This window comes from Myotis yumanensis, unplaced genomic scaffold (assembly GCF_028538775.1).
Source record: "Myotis yumanensis isolate MYYU_CA2020_CCGP unplaced genomic scaffold, mMyoYum1.0.hap1 SCAF_8, whole genome shotgun sequence".
In the NCBI taxonomy this organism is placed as follows: domain Eukaryota; kingdom Metazoa; phylum Chordata; class Mammalia; order Chiroptera; family Vespertilionidae; genus Myotis; species Myotis yumanensis.
This window is the reverse complement of record NW_027223759.1, coordinates 68663475-68685599: the sequence shown is the minus strand read 5'-3', so window position 1 is coordinate 68685599 and position 22125 is coordinate 68663475. Positions and strand designations below refer to the sequence as shown.

The 22125-nt window shown below is 34.8% G+C and overlaps 1 protein-coding gene across 2 annotated transcripts in view; it reads left to right on the top strand.

Moving 5' to 3' along the window:
• Nucleotides 1-22125, top strand: part of ARHGAP15 (Rho GTPase activating protein 15) — a 662894-nt gene that overhangs the window by 125970 nt on the left and 514799 nt on the right. For both annotated transcript variants that reach the window (XM_070423457.1, XM_070423458.1), the window contains exon 6: nucleotides 9858-9947. In XM_070423457.1, the coding sequence (XP_070279558.1) occupies nucleotides 9858-9947 (90 nt within the window). The remainder of the gene's footprint in view (nucleotides 1-9857; nucleotides 9948-22125) is intronic.

Below are 22125 nucleotides of genomic sequence, written 5' to 3'. Positions count from 1 at the left end.
TTTCCCTATTATATGACCTCAACATACATTTAAAAATTAGAAAAGCATAACAGTTGAAAATCTAGAAGACAGTTGGTGGAGATGTAAAACAAGTAAGAAGAAAAAGAAATTAAATTCTAGTATTTTATGTACATAAACTTGGTAAGGAGAAAAATAAAATCAAGTGATCAATATCACTATAAATGAAGCCATGTTCTCTGGTTATACTTTTCTCAGGATTTGGCCATTAACCACAATAAATTTTGTATCTTATGTAATTTTTAATAGCCACAAAAATCTATGAAATTGATAAGATGCTTTATAAATGGATAATAGCTTACTGTCCAATAAACCTCACCTTAGGCTCCCTCAGAAAACTATTTTAATTATGAAGCTTGACTCTCTGTGGTTTATCATTTTGGTCAATGCAATGCATCTGATTTAGTGCTTGTATTTCTCTAAGATAAAAGAGACTTTTACTCCACAGTGCACTTCTTAATTTACTGAATATGTGTAGTTAGTCTTTCTTAAAAATTCTCTACTAAGTTGAAATGTGCTCAGAAGCAGTATATCTCATTAGGTAGAAATAGGGGTTTCTAAGTCAGAACACCTGAGTGAGGAATCACAGCTTCACACTGTATTTGTTGCTATCATGATTATAGTATACTCCTTGGAGATCCTGGCTGCAGTTTGGGGTTAATAAGAGTAACTACATCTTATAGCTATTTTGAGGTTATGTGAGAAAATTGATGTAACATACTTTGCAAATAGCAAAAGATAATAAATCTTAATTATATTTACTGTTATTAATGTTATTACTACATGAAGCAATAGAATATAGTGGTTAAGACAACAGGCTTTGGAACCAGATAGAATTTGAGATTCAAATAGCCAAACTGCCACTTAATGGCAGTATATTTAAAATCTCTGTCCTAGTTTTTTGTTTTGTTTTGTTTGCTTGTTTGTTGTTTGTTTGTTTTAACAATAAAACAAAGATTTGCCAGGTAGCAGAACACTACCTGCTGTACAAATACAATCCAAAATTTTTGCAAAACCTCCTTTGTACCGATACTGCAGGAGAGCTATTCATCTCTGCTGCAAGGAAAGTAACAATTGTCTCAGCCCCGATTCCTTTGAAAACAAAGCCTGAATTAAGTACCCATGATTTATTTGGGAGGCCTGAGTCCAGACATAAAGGGTGCAGTAAAAAGGAAGAGAGGCAGGAAGTGTTGGGAAATAGTAGAGGGGATGTGCTACCATGCTGGCCACTACTCTACAGAGAGTCTCAGACACAGAGGATATTGAGCAGGGGCAGAGGAAGAAGAAGGTTTTATCCGCTATGTTTCTTCCTGCTTCCTTTTGGTTAAAGTTTATCATCCGGTCTTCACTTCCTGTGTCCTATGGACTCTGGGTACCCCCTTGGATGGCTACTCAGAAAGTCAGAACCTACACTCTGTAAAGAGGCATTTATTTCATCTGATCTGGAAGTGATTGGGAAGCCAAAAGCCTGTCTGCACTTTGGCAGCCAGGAGGGAGGGCTTAGCATTCCACGGGAGTGACTGACGGGCAGTCCTGGGGAAGTGGGGCCATATGGGTCCAATCAGGACTGGTCATCTAGAGGGACAACTGAGGTGGACAGGGAAGAGTAGGATCTAAGGAAGGACTCTGAAGGGGCACCTGAGGCATCAAAAATGTGCCCAAGCTACTTACTGTGCAGAATTAAATAGGCCTTTATGCACTATAAATGTAAGACAATAGTAGACTGACTAGAAACTATTATATTTATTCTAGCAAGTTTTTGATTCAGCAGTAAAATCAATAGGTGTTTATTACTTGAAAAGGAGAGAATACTTTCTCCTTAAAACAAACAAATAATCCAAACACATAATATTCTAGTGCCCCAAATCACTAACAAAGATTTGCTTTTATGAAAATCTGGGTTGATTTGGTTTTGTAATGTACTGAGAAATTTTACTGTAGAAACAATTTCAGTTATTATTAAAATCATTTATATTCATATACATAAAACCCACATCTTACCCTCAAAGTATCCTCTTCTATCTTGACAGTGGATATACTTTAGACATTAATAAGATCAGGTATCCATTCAGCACTATTTCCTAAATCATTTTTCCCAAATGAAAATTTATAAGTGAGTTTTCTCCTCCTCCATGAATGATTTTCCAGAATCAAAACCAGTTATGTGCTAAAACTTAATTCCTCTAAATAGATTTTGTGTTTCATGTTTAAGGACAATCTGAGTCTATATTCTGGAATAGCAATTAATCCAAAATAAAAAATGGTAGCTAATATCCTGTTTCATAAAATTTGAGCCTTGTCTTTTTTTTAACTGCATCTAATAATAATGGTGTGACAATGAGTGGCCCAGTGATTTGTTGTCCACACACATATCCAATCTTCATCCTGGAAAATACCATCAAGTGAAAGAGCATATGGCCTTTTATATTTTCTTAATATACATTAAAAAGCCCCAAATATCCCATAGAGAAAAATGGAAATTTAGTCCCAACAGTTTAATCTAAGTCAGAGAAAAATACATTATAGAGAGAATACCCTGTCAGCTATTATTGGGATATGATAAAGATGGACTAAGAGAATAATAAAAGTCAGAAATGGACAAGACCTAAGATCAATTTTTAATGACTTCACATTGTTCCCACAATGAGGTTTCTATGTTTTATTGTCCAGAAGCAGTAACTTTTAAATAATTCTATTTAAATATTTTTAAATGAGTCATTTATATTTTTTTACCCCAGAAGAAATGTGCACTCTTAGGTTTAAATCCATATTTAGTCAAATTTTAAAAAATATATTTTTATAATGATGTACAATATGATCCATTGGCATCATGTAGTTCATTAGCAGAGTTTTTCTTATGTTTTATATTTTATAGCTGTAGAATCAGAAATATGTGTTTTTTTTTAATTAAAGGATTCTTTAATTTCAAGCTTCTTGAATAAAATCTTGTTGGTCTTCCAAATAAATTCTGTGACTCTTGTGAATAACTTATTTCAATGTTTGATAATGCTTACAAACTAAAAATGTTTCCTTATAATAAAGCCTACTCCCTAAAGTTGTACGAGCCTGGATCTTCCTGCATTAGCTTTATAAAAATCAATTACTGATCAGGATTTTTTTAAATGTAGTCCTCTATCTTCTTACTTTAGTTTTTTTTCTTTTTGAAGCAAATATGTATTTATCTGCTTGAATATTATTAAGCCACTTTACCTTTTTCTGGAACACTTTTAAATTCACCCCAAATCTCTATCATTTGCTTTGATTGTGCCGTATAAGATCAATTCCTATCAAAGGTCAGTATGAATTGGAATATTGTACTTTTATTTCTTATGTACTTCTCATTTTGTGAGCTACCACTCTGGGATGTATTATTTAGTTTTACTTATTAATACATTGGAATGAAACTGGAAGTGTCCCATTGTAATATCCATGATGTTCATAAATTTATTCAATACTTAACAAATATCTGTTGAGTGCTTATTTTGACCACTTTGCTAGATTTGGGGACAATAAAGAAGTATTATAAGATAAACCCAGATTGTTCTCCGGTTGTGTAGATGTGGGAAAGAGACACACCAAAAGTAGTTATAATGTGTAGGTAACAAAAATAATTGTAACAAAGTGTATTTCAGAGTAGGGGAAATGTTGGGAAGGAGTGAGCAACTGCGCCTATACAGACAAAGGAGAGCTTCATGGCGATTACATTGGAATTAAACTATAAAAATGAGTGGGAGTGGAGCAAATGGCAAACAAGGAGAGTGGATTGAAGAAAGATAAATGTGTTTTGGATAAAAAGCGTGCATGTGCACTCATATCACCAGTGTATAAAGTAGTGAAAGCATCTTGCAGTTTGGGAACTGCCATGAATTTAGCATAGTTGGTGTTTAGAAGAATGAGGGAATGAATGGAATGGAGAAGAATGTTTGGGGGATGATGAAAAGGTGCCTGTATGCCCTCCTAAGGCCTTTGTACGTTACTCCATTTTCCAGAAGAAATAGGGTGAGATTTATGGTTTTAAAGAAAATTGACTTATCTCAGAGGGAACAGCAAGCAGAAGAACTCAGATGAGAAAAAAAGAAGAGCTCAAATGAGGTTGAGGACCTGGGATGACGAAGGTGGACACAGTTCTGGAATTCAGGCTTTGTACCTTTTGCTGTGGATGGTGAGAGAAGGGAGGATTCAGAAAGTGAAATGGAAAAAGGGATGACTAACCATGCAAGCAAGAAAAGGGGGCAAGTCTGAAAAGAAGACAGTGATTTCACCGACGTGTCTGTGCTATATCCTAGTGGCAGTGTTGACCTTAAACAAATGGACAACCAAGTATTTATTCAGAAAAAATGGGTTTAGTTGGGAAAAACAAAGAATTGCAATTTGGAACATGCATTCTAATGGTGGACCACATACAAGTCCAAAAAAAATCAAAGGAGAGGGAAGTTTTTTTATGGACTTGAGAGGGGCTATTGTAAACAAATAGTTTGTTTAAGGAAACTTAAAGTTTGAAGTATACTGACTTTTCTTTTTATTTTTAAAGTATTATTTTTATTTTAAATTACAGTTGGCATTTAGTATCATTTTGTATTAGTTTCAGGTGTACAGCATAGTGGTCAATTATATAATTTACAAAATTTTGTCCTGATAATTCTGGTACCCACCTGGTACCATACATAGTTATTACAAAATTATTGACTATATTCCCTATGCTTTACTTTACATACCTGTTTTGTAACTGTTTTGTAACTACCAATTTGTACCACATAATCCGTTCACATTTTCATCCAGCCCTTCAATCCTCTTTTCATTTGGCTACCCTCAGTTTATTCTTTGTATCTGTGAGTCTGTTTCTGTTTTGTTTGCTTATTTTGTTCTTTGGATTCCACATATGTGATATATGGTATTTGTCTTTCTCTGTCTGACCCATTTCACTTTGCATAAGTCCATCCAGGTTGTTACAAATGGTAAGTGTAATGACTTTTCATTGGCTGAGCTGTTACTGGACAAGGAGGAATCTTTTCGTCCTCCTGCTGGAGATGCAAGATGAGTCTCTTCCTGTTGGGGTCAGTTGTGTGCATTCAGTGACAGCTTTGAGAGTTCTCCCTTCTAGCCTCCTGAATCCATTTTAAATGAATTTTCTGTTTATTAATTTTCTCAGTACTTAGTTAGAAAATATAGTTCTGCCACATAAGAATGAGCTGAGGTTCAGAGGAACGCTTAAGGGGTCAACATGTTATAAGTAATGGATCAGACACAGGCAAATCTAAATCCCATAGAAGGTGTGTAGACTATGAGGAATAATGAAGGCCTAGAATAGTAAGCCAAGGATTACCAACACTTACAAGTCAGTGAAAACAACAACAACAATAATAACAACAGAGAAGGAAGGGGATAAAGGGTGAAAGAAGAATCTGGAAGAAGATGCCTGATAGGTCCAAGGGGCATACAACTCCCAGTCAGGTTAGAATGTGCTTTCTTTAATGAGAACAAAGCAATCAAGATTGAAAGAGCATGATCAATATTTCTTATAACTATAGCTCGTCTCCAATATTCTATTTGTGCCCTTAACAGAATAAGATGGTATAGAGTTAGGAACTAGAAGGAAAAAAACACCCACATAAAACAAAGAAAAGCTTGGGCCAAAGGAGCATCATTTCCTCTGAGACAAAACAGGACATGTCTGTGAGTTGTCTATGCAATGGACAGCACTGACAGGCCCAATCATTTTAATGTTTGCATATGCCACTGTTATCCCAAGCATGGGAGTTCATTAGATAGGTGGACCAGAGTCACAGACCCACATTCATAATTCTGGGAGCCAAGAGGGAGAATGAGAAATGATAGCAGAAAGAGGAAATAAGAAACGTGAACTTTTATTTTTGGACTTAAAAAGGGCATAAAGTGAGTTAGTAGGAGGAAAGGGTAGATATAGGAAAGCGTCCATGGATGTATTGTGATTAGGAACTTGGGTCTTGGAGTCAGAAAAAAGTGAATACATACCTCAGCTCAGACACTGATTAAGTGTGGGAGCTTATGTAAGGCACTTACCCACTCCCTGCTTGAGTTTCTTCACGTGTAAGTTAAGGCAATAATAACTTCACATTGTTGTAAAGAATACATGAGAAATTGATATAAAACTTTCAGAGGGCAAGACGTATAGGAATTTATCAAAGTTTATTTTGGTTGGTTTGTTCATTTTGATCACACAGGCTAACCAGGAAAGTGGGAAGAATTGTGAGTGTTCTAACACCAGGGCTGACCTCTGTGGATTAGGGGAAAATTTGATGGGCTAATTTGAAAGAGAGAACAGTGTCATGAGACTGTGACCAGGAACACATAAAAAGTTTGCCAAGTTTCATGACATTAGACTTGGCAATGATTTCATGGATATGTTAAATGTCCTTATCATAATAATAAAAAAAAGTTTTGCTAAGTAAAGTCAGAAGCCTATTTGAAGAAAGCAGTCATTATTTGTAATGTTATTATACTGAGTAGTCAAAAGTTATTTTTCCAGAATTAGGGAGCACAAGGAAGATTGTATAACAATAAAAAGTGAATGAAAGAGAGGAATGGATCATTGAATGCAGGACAGACACAGACAGACAGACTGACACTGATAGGGAGAGAGGCTGATATGGCTGCTGAATCAGGGACATAGGCCTGGATGTGAAAGGAAGTGAAACCAGGAAAAGCCTGAGAGTCTGGGAGAATGCACAAAGGTCTGCTGCTTCAATAATATCAAAAGCAACATAATAGGATGGGAGTAAGGAAAACTCAGAAAGCAGAATTTGTTAGATGAGAAGCTGATAGAAGATTGTTAAAGTGGAGAGCAGGCGAAGCAGTGAGCTCATGAAGAATATAAGGATGGAGCAAGGTCCTGAAAGAGCACCAGGAGGGGACAGAGTTTGCATTGAGATACACCCAATGTAGAGTGGCTGGTACATTGACACATGATAGATATGCAATAAATGCTTATTGAGTGATTCTGGGAAATCCTAGGTTTAATCCATATGAGTCCATTAAACTGGTTATTACTTTTCCAAATAACAAAGCAAAAAGTGTTTAACCATTAAACCAAATACAAATTTTAATTGTTGTAAAATAGGGAATTTTAAGGCACCCAAACCTTCCTTTGAAAGCACAAAAGCTAGCTGCATTTTGGTATTTTTCCTTCATTCATGAGTTCAGCAAATGTTCATTGAACAACAACTATGTGCCAGGCACTGTTCCATACATTGGGGAAAATAGTGGAGGAAAAGGCAAAGGAGGCCCTGGCTCCTGGAGCTTGATTCTAGTGGGAGAACAGATAGCGTATAAAAATATATATGTTAATTTCAGCGAGGAGGAGGGCTGTGGTGAAATTGAAACAAGTTGTGAGATAGAGAGTAATCAGGAGTGCTGAAATGCCACTCTTCTATATGACAGAGAAGACCTCTGACAAGGTGACATTGGTTGGGTTCTGATGGATAAGAGTCAGCCATGTGAAGATTGGAAGGTATTCTAGGTAAGGTGGTGGGAAGATCTTCTCATGGGAAGATCAAATTTAACAGAGAAGAAGAGAAACCACATCAATATGTCTGTATTATAGTATGGAAGGCATATCTTTCCCCAAAATATGACATGTTTTAACATAAGTATGATTGTAGTGTAAATTTCATTTTCAAGGACTACATAGTGGTTAGGAACAGACTCTGGTGTGATACTGATCACATTTCAATCCTGGCTCCTCCTTTGCTACCTATTTTACCCAGAAAGTTTACCTAACCACCTTGAAATGTTTTCCTACCTGTAACATGGTGATCACAATACCTACCTCATACAGTTGTTTAATTAAATAAATGGATAGTTACGAAAAAATACTTCTTGTACAAAATAATTCCATCTTTGTTTCCCCTGACTGCACTCTATGGAAAAGGAATATCTTTGGTTGCATAATCTTAATGGTTATTTTGTTGGTTCTGAGTATCCTATACCTTAATTAACTGCAGAAGAAGCAGGTTGTTTTGTAACTCTTCCATGTCATAACTCACTTGACAATGATCATTTGCATGGTTCGATATGTTGCACAATAATGATCACCTGAGCTGTAGAGTGTTTATGGACCAGTAAAAATATTTCACTGACTGAGCATCTATAAGGGGCATGCTCATCTTGGTTGGAGTCTCATGAGATTATTACCGAATAACAAAAGAAAGATATGCTATCAGTGGCTGTCCTGCCAGCTGAATTTATCCGGAAGGAAAGTTATGCTTGAATTGTACAATGTTTCAAAAAAACCCACAATTTTATTGAGTTGCCAAAAAAGATCCTCACAAATTAGTATTTTTAAAAAACACAGAATTCTGGCTTTTTCTGAAAATAGTCTATTTCTATTAAACTGATAGAATGGATCATAGTGGCTACGAGGCAACAATTGTGCAGAGATTTAACATTTTTACCAATATTTGATAATTTCATGTTTTAGCCTAAAGTTTATACTGTTAAAAACATTGTCTAAAAATAACATAAGCCTTATATACAAAAATTGTATTCTATAAAAAATGGTTTGAGAAAAGCACTGCATTTATAGAGAAATCTAGAGTAGCTCAGAACATAGAAAAATAGTGGAGACTTTGAAATCTGGCATCACTTTCTTTAAAAATTGTTAAGAAATTTCCAAAACTGGTAAACTTTTGCTTAATATTTGGAGTTATGCAAATGTAAACTTATATAAGTATGATTCATTTGAACCAAATGAAGATATGAAGAGGCAAGTATAAATGATATTCTCATTAATTGAGTATTGTGAATTAAAGAAGTAAAACAGCTTTTAAGTATCAACTACACTGTACTGAGCAAAAGGAAGCATATGCTGTAATCTACTTGGTCTAAGTTAAATTTATTAAATACAAATAAACATATACTTATGTGTATAGTCTTAAAAATCTGAAAAGTAAATTTCTAAGAGATACACAATTGCCACCTAAGAAATATTGATTACATTTGTTCCTTTTACAGCTTTATTGACATGTAATTGACAAATAACTGTATAAATTTAAGGTGTACAATATGATGATTTTAAATACATACAAGGGGAGTAAAAGTAGGTTTACAATTCTGAGTACACAAAAAAAGAGTTTATTATTAATTATTGTATTATTTTCTATACAAACAACTATTAATCTACTTTTGCACCACCCTGTATATATTGCAAAATTATTACCACATTAAAATTAGTTAACACATCCATCACCTCATACGGTTACCTGTGTGTGTGTGTGTGTGTGTGTGTGCATGTTTGTAATGTGAACCCTTACAATCTACTCTCTTAGCAACTTTCAAACATATAGTACAGTGCCAATTATTTTAATTACGCTGTACATTTGATCCCCAGAACTTATAGCTAAAGGGTTGTACCCTTTGACCAACGACTCTCCATTTCCCTAACCCATGATAACTACACTCTGTTTCTATGAGTTTAATCTTTCAGATTCCAAATATATGTGAGATAATGGAGTTCTTGTCTTTCCCTGTCTGACTTACTTCACACCCTTTAGGTTTATTCATGTTGTCACATATGGCAAGATTTCCTTCTTTTCTATGGCTGAATAATTTTTGCAGAATGTGTGTGTGTGTGTGTGTGACATTTTCTTCATTCATTCATTCATTGACAGACATTTAGGTTGTTTCCATGCCTTGGCTATTGTAAATAATACTGCAAAGAACATGAGGGTTCAGATATCTCTTTGAAACTAAAAAAGAAAGGCTTTATGTCACAAATATGTATAGCTGCTAACTCAATAAATTTCTTTCTGACATGCATCACCAATGTTGTATGCTTTTTATTCTTATTTCATTTTTATTTACAGAAAACTGGGCACAAACCAGAAAGTGTGGATTTGTGTGGAGCACATATTGAGTGGACCAAGGAAAAATCAAGCAGAAAGAATGTCTTTCAGGTAAGAGAGTTACATATATTCAGTTTATCACTGTTCCTTCTGAATCTGAGGTATCTAGGTAATCAAAATAAGACTACCTTGTTGCGACATTTTCATGTGCATTTTCATTTGCAACTAGTTGTGCAAAAGTCATTGTGAAAAAACTGACTCCTTTTCTTTTGTTGAATTTTGGTTTGTTTGTTTTCATTCAAAATTCAAAAGTCATTGAATTTTGCAATGCATTTGCTAGATGTTTGGGGTTCAAACCTAGAATGCTTGACTTAGATTTGTAGAGCTTTCAGACTTACATAAGTAAGATTCACTAATTATAATAAACTATTTGCATTCATTGTCATTTCTCCCACCTTGTCATAAATTACACTTACCAGTGTGCTTTAGGGGGATATAGAGAGCTGAACAGCTATAAAAATTGGACCTTATCATTTTGCATAATTAGAATTTTTGGACAAATAAATGTTATTAATAATTCAATCATGTTTCATTGAATGAAAAGAACAGATGAAATTATTGAAAAATAGAAAATGGAAAAACTTAATATTTAACAGATGATGTTACTAAAATCCCTTTGGCAATTAATAACTTTAAATTATGGAGGTTGATCTTTTTCTATTTTATGTGAGATTTAATTCACTTTTATATTCCAAAGTAACCAATAGCTTTATGGGTATATTTTATAATTTATATCATTTAGTATCCAAGAAACTGGATTATTATAATTAATATATTAAATGTCTTCAAAGAATATTTTGACTCTTGAAGAATAATAAGTTCTGTTCTTAAATGCATCAATGAAATTAATATATTGGGTCTTATAGAAGTATAGTTTGGTGACATTTCTATCTGAATTCTAACTAGAGAAAAATAACTGGTTTCTAGTTTGTTCTGTATTTTTCAGATGCTAATTCAGGTTTATCCAAAAAATTTTGACCCAGGTTAATTTTTTAAATCATTTTTAACTATTAAAATTAGTTAACACATCCATCACCTCATATGGTTACCTGAGAATAAATTATGTTTAGAATAAATTATTTTTCTGGTTCTAGTATTATTCTATTTAGGTATTCCCTTAGATATGATAATGTTCTTTATAAAAAAAGAACCAAAAAGAAAGAATGAAAAGCTAAACATACTTGCCTAGAAATCAAGACTAAAGCCAAAAGTGATTAGAATGTTAATTTTCAGAATCAAGAAGGAAAAATAAATTTTGTTTTAAAATAAGGAATTGTGGGTCAATTTCTTATTCTTTGTGCTATTTCGCCATAAATAACAAAAATTAGAGGTTATTATCCTAGCCTCTATGACAATACAGATGGTCAGTATGACTAGTTCTGAACTGGATTGTGTGAGCTGAGTGGTTGAGTTTTATTTGTATTGTGAGTTTAGCATCCTAGTTATCAATGTTATAAAATAAAAACAAAAGTTTGACATTGATATAATTCTTGAACAACAGAAACTCTTAAAGTTTGGCTAAAGCAGCCTTTTTATAGTTCCTTCTGTTAATCTTATGAAGAATTAAATTAGATTACAAATAAAGATGATAGTCAGATATACATATGGTATATGTAGGACTGCAAATATTGATGAAAAATATTTATGTATAATTTTACATAGATAAGAACATAAAACATAGATAGACAGGTATGCATAGCCCACAGGCACAAACAACAGTGTGGTGAAGGCCTAGGAGGAAAGGGTTCAGGGTGGAGGGAGTCAATGGGAAAAAAGGATGGACATCAGTAATACTTTCAACAATAAAGATAAATTTTTAAAAAACAGACATTTAAGCTACCTATATTTATGATATGCATCATCCTAACCTTTTCTGAAAATGAAAAACCATCTCTTACTTGTTTTTCATATTTCTGAATATAGGTATTTCCAAAGTTTTTAAAAACTATTCTCACTTTGAGTCACCTTTTGGAGGTGACAGTCTTGCCACCTAGTTTTGTCTGTAAGGTACCTGAGCAGTTCCTGGGACCTCAGTGTTCTTTCATCCATTTTAACTTTTATTTTTTGTCTGGTTGTGTTTAGTCTAAGAGGTGACTATAAGGATGTTGTGAACATAATTAACAAAAGATCAAAATTCCCTTGTCTGCTTTTTCTTTTTGGGGTGAATCATGTGATTTTTCTGGCCATGCTGAAATCTTTTTGTCATCTACACACATGAGATTAAGTCATATTTACTAATAGGTAGTCGTAGATGCAGACTATGGATGTATGCCTTCTGAGAAAAACAATATAAATAGCTTTCATAGTTCTGTTAACAGAAAAGCATTGGGAAGGATTTGCCAGAGAGCTAAATCTAGATGACTTGCATCAATATTTGATTAGATACATTAGCTGGTCTAACTCTCACATGATCAGAATAAACATGATTATACTTCAAAAACATGGTATTAAGACATTGTTGGATGTTTGAATGTGTGTGTGTGCAAGGGTTTCATTACCTACAGAGTAATGAAGTGTTTCTTCCTGTCTGAAGGAGAACATCGTAGTTTTGGCTGATGTGCTACTCAGAAATAGCTTTAGACTTCCAACTTTGAATTAGGCTTGGTGCTCAGTCTCAGTCCATGAATTATAGATTACAGATAGCAAATGGCTATTGAGAGTTTTGGTTCAAGAAAAATCAAAGATGAGAAAAATTAGAAATAATTTAAAATTTGAAATCTGTCCTTAAAAAGTTGATGGATTAGTAGTTATATGCTATATAATTACCGTGTCTGCAGAGAAGTCAAACTTAAAATGAATAGGAAAACAAACAGAAAATTATGTGCCTGAGATATGTTTGAAGGACTCAGATGCACACAATGGTGACCAAAAAAAAAAAATGGAAGGGTTTCATTTATTTTGTTCTTTTGTACATGCCATTTGGACAGTTGAGTTGTTCATTTTCTTTTTGTATTAGACGCCAAAATTCCTTCATATTCAAAATTGTATTCAACTCTTGATATAGATTCAACCTTATTGATTCGTACATGGCAACATAAGAGAAACAACATTGAGTATTAAGGCTTGGTATTCAACAACTCTCGGTAACTCAGAATTATGCTCTCTGGCTGAGTTAAAGAATGTATTTTATAACAACACTCTTTGGCCCAATTGTTACTTCTTAATAATAAACAATACATTTTTTAAAATTGTTAGCAAAGCCTATAATAAAATATATGCAGCCAAGAAATATTATGTGTTTCAAAGTATATGTGTACTGCCCTGGTTGTGTGGTTCAGTTGGTTGGCGTGTCATTCTATACACCAAAAAGGTTATGGGTTCAATTCTGTTCAGGGCACATAGCTAGGTGTGGGTTCAATCTCTGCTCAGGGCATATTGGGAGGCAACCCAGTGGTGCTTCTCTCCCACCTTCTTCTTCTCCCTCTCCCTCTCCCTCTCCCTCTCCCTCTCCCTCTCCCTCTCCCTCTCCCTCTCCCTCTCCCTCTCCCTGTCCTTTCCTCTCTCTCTGAAATCAATTTAAAAGTATATATATATATATATATATATATATATATATATATATATAGCTGTAGCTGGTTTGGCTCAGTGGGTAGAGCGTCGGCCTGTAGACTCAAGGGTCCCAGGTTCAATTCTGGTCAAGGGCATGTACCTGGGTTGCAGGCACATCCCCAGTAGGGGGCGTGCAGGAGGCAGCTGATTGATGTTTCTCTCTCATCGATGATTCTAACTCTCTATCCCTCTTCCTTCCTCTCTGTAAAAAATCAATAAAATATATATTTTAAAAGTATATATATATATACACACATATACATATATATGCATATCTATCTATCTACACCAATAAAAGAGAAACATGCAAATTGGTGTCACTCTGCTATACCCACCAGCCAATCAGAGCAACTATGCAAATTAACCCAACAAAGATGGTAGTTAATTTGCATATGCAGGAGTGGAGTGAAGACTGAAGGCTCTGGCTGGAGTGAAGACTGATGAAGACTGAAGACTGAAGACTGAAGAGGCTTGGCTTCTCCACTGCGGCCGAACCAAAGGCCTGGGTCCTGGGTGCTGGAGGAAAACTGGTGCCAGCAGCCAGGGGAAGGAAGGCCTATTGCATGAATCTTTGTGCAGCGGGCTTCTCGTATAGTATATGTGCATCTATGTATATACTCACATCTAATAGCTTGACCATAGGAAACAGTGACCATATCCACACATATGACCAAACACAGAAAGACACTTTGTACTTATAAAAGGTTATACCAGTTTTTAAGTTAAACTAGTAAATGTTCATTGCTGCTAACTTTTGTTTAATTCCGCATTTAGCATAATTGTCAAGGACCATCACAAGTTTGATATAGCTTGAGAAAACATTTAGCAACCAAGTGATTTGTAATGAACTGTGGTACGGGTTTTCTTAGTTAACTTTAGAGCAACCCTAGGTCTTCATCAGAGAAAGAGTGAATTAAAAGATTGATGTTCAAATCACATGTTTTAAACATTCCTTCTAAGTGCTAGTTTGCTCTTCGGTGTTTAGCCTGAAATTTAAAGCCCTAAGGATTAAAAGAATTACAACATAATCTTAAATAATCCTAAATGCCATTTACAGAGAGATAGTGTAATAACTAAATAAAACCATGTTAAAGGATAGCATTCCTGTCAGGCAATGTCATAATACAAACTGCTTTGTCTCGTCTCCCCTTTCTCATGGATACATCAGGCATTTATAAAGCTTTTCTGCTGGAAGTTCAATTGAGAAAATGACTGCAAAGTACTTTAAAACAATCACTAATTTTTTTTAACTTTTAATATCTCCTTGTTTCAAAGTTACAGAAAAATTTTCCCTTAGGTTTTCTTTTTTCCTTTGAGCATAAGGCTCTCTGGGTAAAACATTTTTGAAAGTCAGGGAATGGGTTCATGGTATGGCTACCAAATAGGTAGATACATCTCAGAAATATTCCCCACCTCCAGGGAGCTACCCCCTTATCCTATATAATAAAAGCGTAGTATGCAAATTGTCCCCTCGACCTTGAGTTCTACGAGGAGTTTGACCAGGGGGCAGGGCCAGCTGGGGGAAGGGTGGGAGGCCCCAGCCAGCAACTGGCAATCACTAGAGACCCTACCAGTGCATGTGCACTGGGCCTCTAGTTAAAGATAAGATGGTCTCAAGCACTGTAATGGATTCCATGGCATTTAATTTAGCACTTAAATATTTTTGACTCCTGTCATGTAAATTAATTTTGTCTTCCCAAAGAAAATACAAATTCAGAGACCTTACTATACTGCTTTATGCTTATTAAACCAGAGGATTGGACACCTTTTAACTAATCCAGTGGTTAATGCTAATACTAGAGTTACATTCTTTTAGTAAAAAATATGTATATATATTGTCATAAAACATTTTAGGAAATATTGTCCACAATATAGGCTCAGTACTGCCAAATGATGTTCAAAGTGTCAACCCTATTCCCTTTTGTAAATAAAAGGATAAAGAATAAGTGGAATAAGCCAGTCAGAAAAAGATAAATACCATATGCTTTCATTTGTTTGTGGAATCTAATGAAGAAAGTAAACAAACAAAATCAAAACAGACTTATAGATAGAGAACAGACGGACAGATATCATAGGGGTGGAGTGTTGGAAATGGGGAGGGGAGGTTGACTAGGTGAAGGAATTAAGCAAAAAAAGAAGAAAAAAAAAACCCTCACAGACACAGAAGGCAGTATAATGGTTACCAGAGGGAAAAGGGGGTGGGGGCAGGTAGAAGATGGTAGAGGGAGATACATGATGAAGGAGGCTTGGCTTGGGGTGGTGAAACACACAATACAATATACAGATGATGTATTATAGAATTGTACACTTGAAACGTATGATTTTATTAGCCAATGTCACCCCAATAAATTCAATAAAAATTCACAAATAAATCCTTATTAATGAAATTAACAAAAGAAAAATACTTTTTCCTTGGTCCTTTTCAATAAAACATATAAGAAAGTAGATGATTACTCATTTGAAATAATTAAGTAGTTTCTACTCGAAAGCTTTACCTTTTTTTCAGAGCCAGGTGGTAACTAGGCCTCAGTTGTACTGAGTTTCCTTTAAATATAAAAAAACTTTTTAAAGTTTACCCATGAACGTGTAGTGCACTATCTATCAATTGTGTGCTTTAAATAAGATAATTCTACTATTAATGCAGTATAGCTGATTGGAACTATATCTATTGCCACTTGAAAAAAAAAATTGATGACTCAAGAAGATAAAAGCCTTCTCCTCTCCCTGCACCAATTGATAACCTCAACAAAAGTCACAGCCACATTTCCTGGACTTGAGTTTCTTTTTTAATAAACATATAAATATCTCAGGGGAACAGGCTCTGTCCCTCAAAGTTAAGTAAATTTCAGAATAGGTTTATCATTACATGTATGACTTTTCTGACTTGGATGGAGTCTTCTGGCTATAATATATATTAAACATATTCATGTCATATTTCCCATGGATATGTTTTACATTTAGACATAATTTGATTGTTCTTGCTGATCTGAATATGTCTTAGCTTAAAATGTTCAAGTACCACTTAAGTTTATTAATGCAAAGATAATTTAATAACATCTTGGAAAATGTTATTTTAAGCCAAAAAGAAAACTACTGGTATTTTGCTTTTATCCATTTCCTTCTGTTAAAAGTGGTATCTTAAAAAAAACTAAGCTTTTACCAATTTTCTCTCTCATTTTTCACTGCTTTAGTTAGACTAAATGTAACGGGTGATTCTTCACATTCATATATGCATTAGATTTTAAGTAAAGCTGGTTTCACTTTAGAGAATTACTCACAGTATCTTAAAAGGCATGGCATTAAAAATAAACCAGAGTAAGAGCAACATTAATATCTAATACAGTTGGTTTTTTTGCTTTCTAGCTTCTCCCCAAACATTTTATCTGCTTATTAGATATTCATTCATCGCTTAGAAGGTGCAGTGGGGAGAGTGCACTGGGGACATGTGTTCCAGTTTGGGCTGTGTCAGTTGTATTCTTATGTAGAACCCAGAGCAGGATCCCTCCTCCAACCTACAGTTTTTCACCCCAAGGAGATCAGAAATAACAGTCCCTACCTCATCTGCCTTCCTGCTGTACGAATGCTAAAATGAAACAATCCTGTTTCTGACAGCAACTCTGAACGACTGATTTTAGTATTAATACATCGGGGTATTAATATTCATATACTAACCACATCCTCTCACAACACTTTGAGGGTAGTTCCAGAGGTGAATTTTGTAGGAATCTGGATAGGAGAGGTAGATATCTATGAAGTACAACTCAGGACTTCTCCACTTCTATTCTCTGTACGGCGTTGTGAACTTGACCAATAGATCAAGACTTAGACTAAGACTGTGAGAAAAATCTTTTCATTCACTGTGTAACTAAGAAAATGTGTCCTCAAAACTTACTGAATTTATTTGTAATATTCTATTTTATAACTAGTGTAATTAACATATCTAGTAAATGTAGGTTGATTAATTACTGTCTTACCCCAATTAATACTTTAAGAAAATCATTTTGCACTGAAAGCTTCTACCAAGCTATTGATAGCAACTTGCAAAAGGGCACTTAGAGATAAATACAGAAACTATGCTCCCAAATGAGACACAATGGCAACTCTTTTTATTCTTCAATTGAGATATCAGAACGATACTTTTTTTTATTAAAGGGGAGGAAATATGATTATTTTTATGATTTGGGCCTTATTTTTGCCAGTGGGATTACATAGGAGAATTTGATGAATGGAGTGATATAATTTTATAATTGGAGCTTTGATTTTGGAATATTAATGTCAGGAGTGCTTAAGATTTACTGCAAAGGAGAGAGCCTGGGGGCAGGAAATAAAATTGATTGTCAGAATCTAAGGTGAGAGCTAAAGAGCATGTTAGTCTGACCGATGAAAGGAAAAACAGAAACAAGTTAGATGGATGGAAAGTACACCCCCTCAAAGGAGACATGCCTACTGTTCAGACCATGTGACTTAGAAACAACTGTCTTTTTGCAGATTTAATTTTTAAGAAATGATAAAACTCTCTTTATAAAAAATGTATAATCTCAAGTATAGAATTAACACACTGATAAATTGAGTATATATTATTAGAGGAAACAATTGCAAGTGTATGCTGCCTGATGACCCCATGGAGCTTAGTGGACTGTGACCATATGTCCTCATTTGCACAATTCTTTATTCCACTAACTACTAACAGGTATGATGCTATCTTTCTCTGTTTCTTTTTGAACTGTCATCAAAGCAGAATGCAACTGGGTGACAGTAAAATTGTCAATAGCCATATTATTAAACTTTAGTCCCAAATTAACTAACTGAATCAAGATTTTAAAATTTCAAAATGAAATGAAATAAATCAAAATAAAAAATGTGAAGAAAATGTCAACTTGGCTTCTGATACTTCTAAAATTTTAGTAGAAGAATGTCTGCATGTGTCCTGATGAGCTTAGGTCACTGGTTAACTCTCCTCACACTGCCTTCTGGAATAGCTCACTCTGTCTGCTCAAAGCTGAGTGGTGCACTTAGTGTGACACCAGGCTAAATGAAACATGTTGCTCTTCATGTATTGACATCATGAGGTAACCCTTCTCTTCTCATGGAACGTACCCTGTATCTTGATGTGTTGGAAAGTCTGGCATGATAGTCGCTGTGACCTGCAGGGCTGACAGTGCAGCCCCCCAACTCCACAGAGCCACCGTGAGGCTAACTGAGCTGCATGGAATCAAACATGGGACTTCAGGCCATATGCCCTATCTGAGCAAAAGCCAGCACTGCCAATGGGGGATTGCATGGAATCGAAGTAAAGTCATCAAGTGTTATGGTTTTGCCATTTGTGATTTTCATCTTGTAAAGATACTGCATTGATGCTGGCAAGACAACATTCAGACCAACAGATCCCTTTTTTCTATCTATTTCAAAATATCTTCTTTTATATTTTTTAAAGAGAGCAGCCATGTTTATTTCATGCTGAACATGATTATTTTTTAATAGCAAACAGGCCTCTTCCAGAAAAAGGAACAGTTTAATCCCTAAAGCTGGTACATAATAGATGGGGCCAGTAAATGGTATCACATTTTACAGCTTGCCCATAAGGATGACACAGGGTGATATAAAATTGAGAGCTTTTGGATAGTGTAGGATCACTGGCAGATAAATCACCAAAACCATTCAGATTTTAGAAACATAAGGTAATGAGGCTGGATCTGAAGGCAAGAGAGAGAAAAATATATATCTATATAATACATCACACACACACACACACACACACACACGCACGCACACACACTCACAGTGTTTATGCCACAAGCCACTGAGCAGGAGAAAAATCTGGGCAATGGTGAGCAAAACTTTCGAACTTCAGAGCAATGTTTAAAGCAGTATAATAAAATAACCAAGTGAACATCCATAAACAAAGGCTTGAAATGAACACAAGAATAAAGAAACACTAGTTTAAGGTGAAGAGAAAATGCCAGCCCTCATACAGAACTGCAGAAGCCACTTGTAGAATCTGTGCACAAAATCTCTCAATATGTGAGTTAAACTCATTACTCAAAATTTAGTAGAAAAGAAATACTCAAAAGTAAGACTTTAAGACACTGAACAAATGTCAGGATTCTCGGTATTTGAGGAGGAGAGGAGACAGCTTTTCTTTTTATCTTAACAAAACAGGATGTTGAGAGATGAGCTAAGTGAAACAATGAAATGAAATGCCTGACGGTGGGGAGAACTAGGAAGGAAGCTGTTTGAACTGTTTTCAGATAACAGATGAGAATGAGGTGACTTGACCATGAGGGACATTCACTTCCTCCAGGGTTCAGAGGAATCTTGTTTTAGTAGAGAGCTACTAGATTCTTGGCCTTAGTCCCATCTATTTGCCTAACATTTTATTTCTAGCACTAGGAGAAATTAATAGTCTGACATCCTTGGTAGACATGTACAAACCAAAAAAAAATCTACAGTGGCGAAATTAGCAAAATGCCTCTAAGGGCTCCAAAATGAAAAGAAACACTAATATTGAGGTTCCCTTTCTAAATAATTTAGACCTTGATCATTGTTTTGTTTGTTTTAAATATATTTTTCTTAATTTCAGAGAGGAAGGGAGAGGGAGAGAGATAGAAACATCAGTGATGACAGAGAACTATTGATAAGTTGCCTCCTGCATGTCCCCTACTAGGAATCGAGCCTGCAACCTGGGCATGTGCCCTGGTGCATATGTCAAGGCTCAATCACTGAGCCATGCAGGCTGGGCTGATCGTTTTTTGTTGGTGGTGGTTTTTTGTTTTTTTTCATGAATTTAAGCAATGCTTCATTATCAAAATTATCATGCCCATGATCAAGTAGAAGGCAATCTTCTAAAATCTGAGATAAGTGATCAATTTGAAATCAATTCGTGGAAAGGGAGGCCATGAACACGCTTTTGATGTGTAGGATATACCAAAGACGGTGGCAGGAAATGATGTGAAGCCTTTCTCTTTTGACAGTTACACTGGAACATTTACAACCACAGATGTTATTTGTCCATCAGAAAGGAAAATATTTGTTTCAAGCCACAGGCATTTTCTACCACAATATCAAAATGAAATTCAAAGGCAATTTAATGTTTAATGTGCAAGAACATAAATATTTTGGGGGGTCCCAAACACCACTAGAAAGCATACTTCACAAAGTATAACTAATGAGATGAAAGGAGGATGGCTGGCTTTATGACGAACAAATCTGTCCTCCTAACCAAAGTCAGGATTGTTCTATGATTAACATAGGAAATCTTAGATGGACTGCACAGAGTGCTGCATTATTCATAAAAGCATTGCTGCCATCTGGTGGCTCGTTGGCGTTCCAGCATTGACTTTGCTGATTTGATTTGGCTGGGTGCTCTGGCGTGGTATTCAAAGGAGGGCTTTCCTTATGTGGTAAAATAAAAACATGAAATCCCTTGGCCCTAGATGTCATTCATCTGATGGCAGTCCTGTCTCTCTGTCCTGTTGTAGAATGGAGGATTCAGGGAGGCAGTGACACAGTTACATATCTTTTGTCCTAACCGGGGATTTATATTTTCCATAGCTTATCCAAGGACGTTACTCTTGGCTGTTATTGACTGATGCATTTTATCGACAATCGTTCTGTTAGCAAATAAATATGTAGTCAAATATTAGGAGGATTTATTGAGTCTAAAGATACACTGTATTGCTGAAATAAGAATATACATGAGATTCTGTAATCACTCATTTAGATCCAAGCATGAATTTATTTTAAGTTACTGCTCACTGAGTTACATTTTGGAAATAACATACTTTACAGTGTCAAAGAGAAATGTATAGGGTTTTATAAAACTCAAGATTTCTTCCCAGTCATTTAATTTTTATATTGAAGAAATCTGATTAATTGTTAATGACTCAGAGACTATGAAGTCATCTTTCTTTGTGGATTTACAAATTAAATAACAAATATTATTCAGCTAACTCTGCACTTTTTATAAAAAATAAAATAGTTAAAATGTAATTTAAGAAATTTTGACAATTCTGCAGCATCAGTGTGTCAACACATTTTTAATCAGAAGCAATAAATTTATCTTTGCAATTTTAGTATATGTTTTAAGTTTCTAATAACTGTATATCTCATTCTATACAATGAAAATCCTGATCCTTAACATGCATATTTATATAGACCACAAGTCTTTGAAGATTATAGGAGATAATGAGTTAAAATTACCCTAGGTGGAAAGTTGAAGTTTAATCCTGAATTCTCAGTGATGATATTTAACAGTTAATTTTCAGTTTCTAGTGTATATTTGCCTATATTAGTAAACCTATGATTTAGTAAAAGTCAGATAACAAAAAGCCATTGCACTAGATTTGGAAAATTATATCAAATGAATATTATTCCTTGCAAGAAAACTTATAAATGCCTATTTTTAAAGTAAGACTATGGGTTTTATTTTTAAATTTTTGGATAAGTTTTTGCTGTGTGACTGCATATTTGATATTACCCTTGTTGCTAGCTACTTTTATGTAGTTTCACGTATGGAAGAGCTTTGCTAATCTCCCCTGAGAAGATTGTTCAATCCCCCCTTCCCCCGATCCTCTGTTTCTATTTAGGAAGAGGATGTGAAAAAATACATATAAAAAGGAGAGTAATATTGATAATGCTTATGCCCCTCTGTCATTTGTAAGTATAAAATTTCAAGTAATTT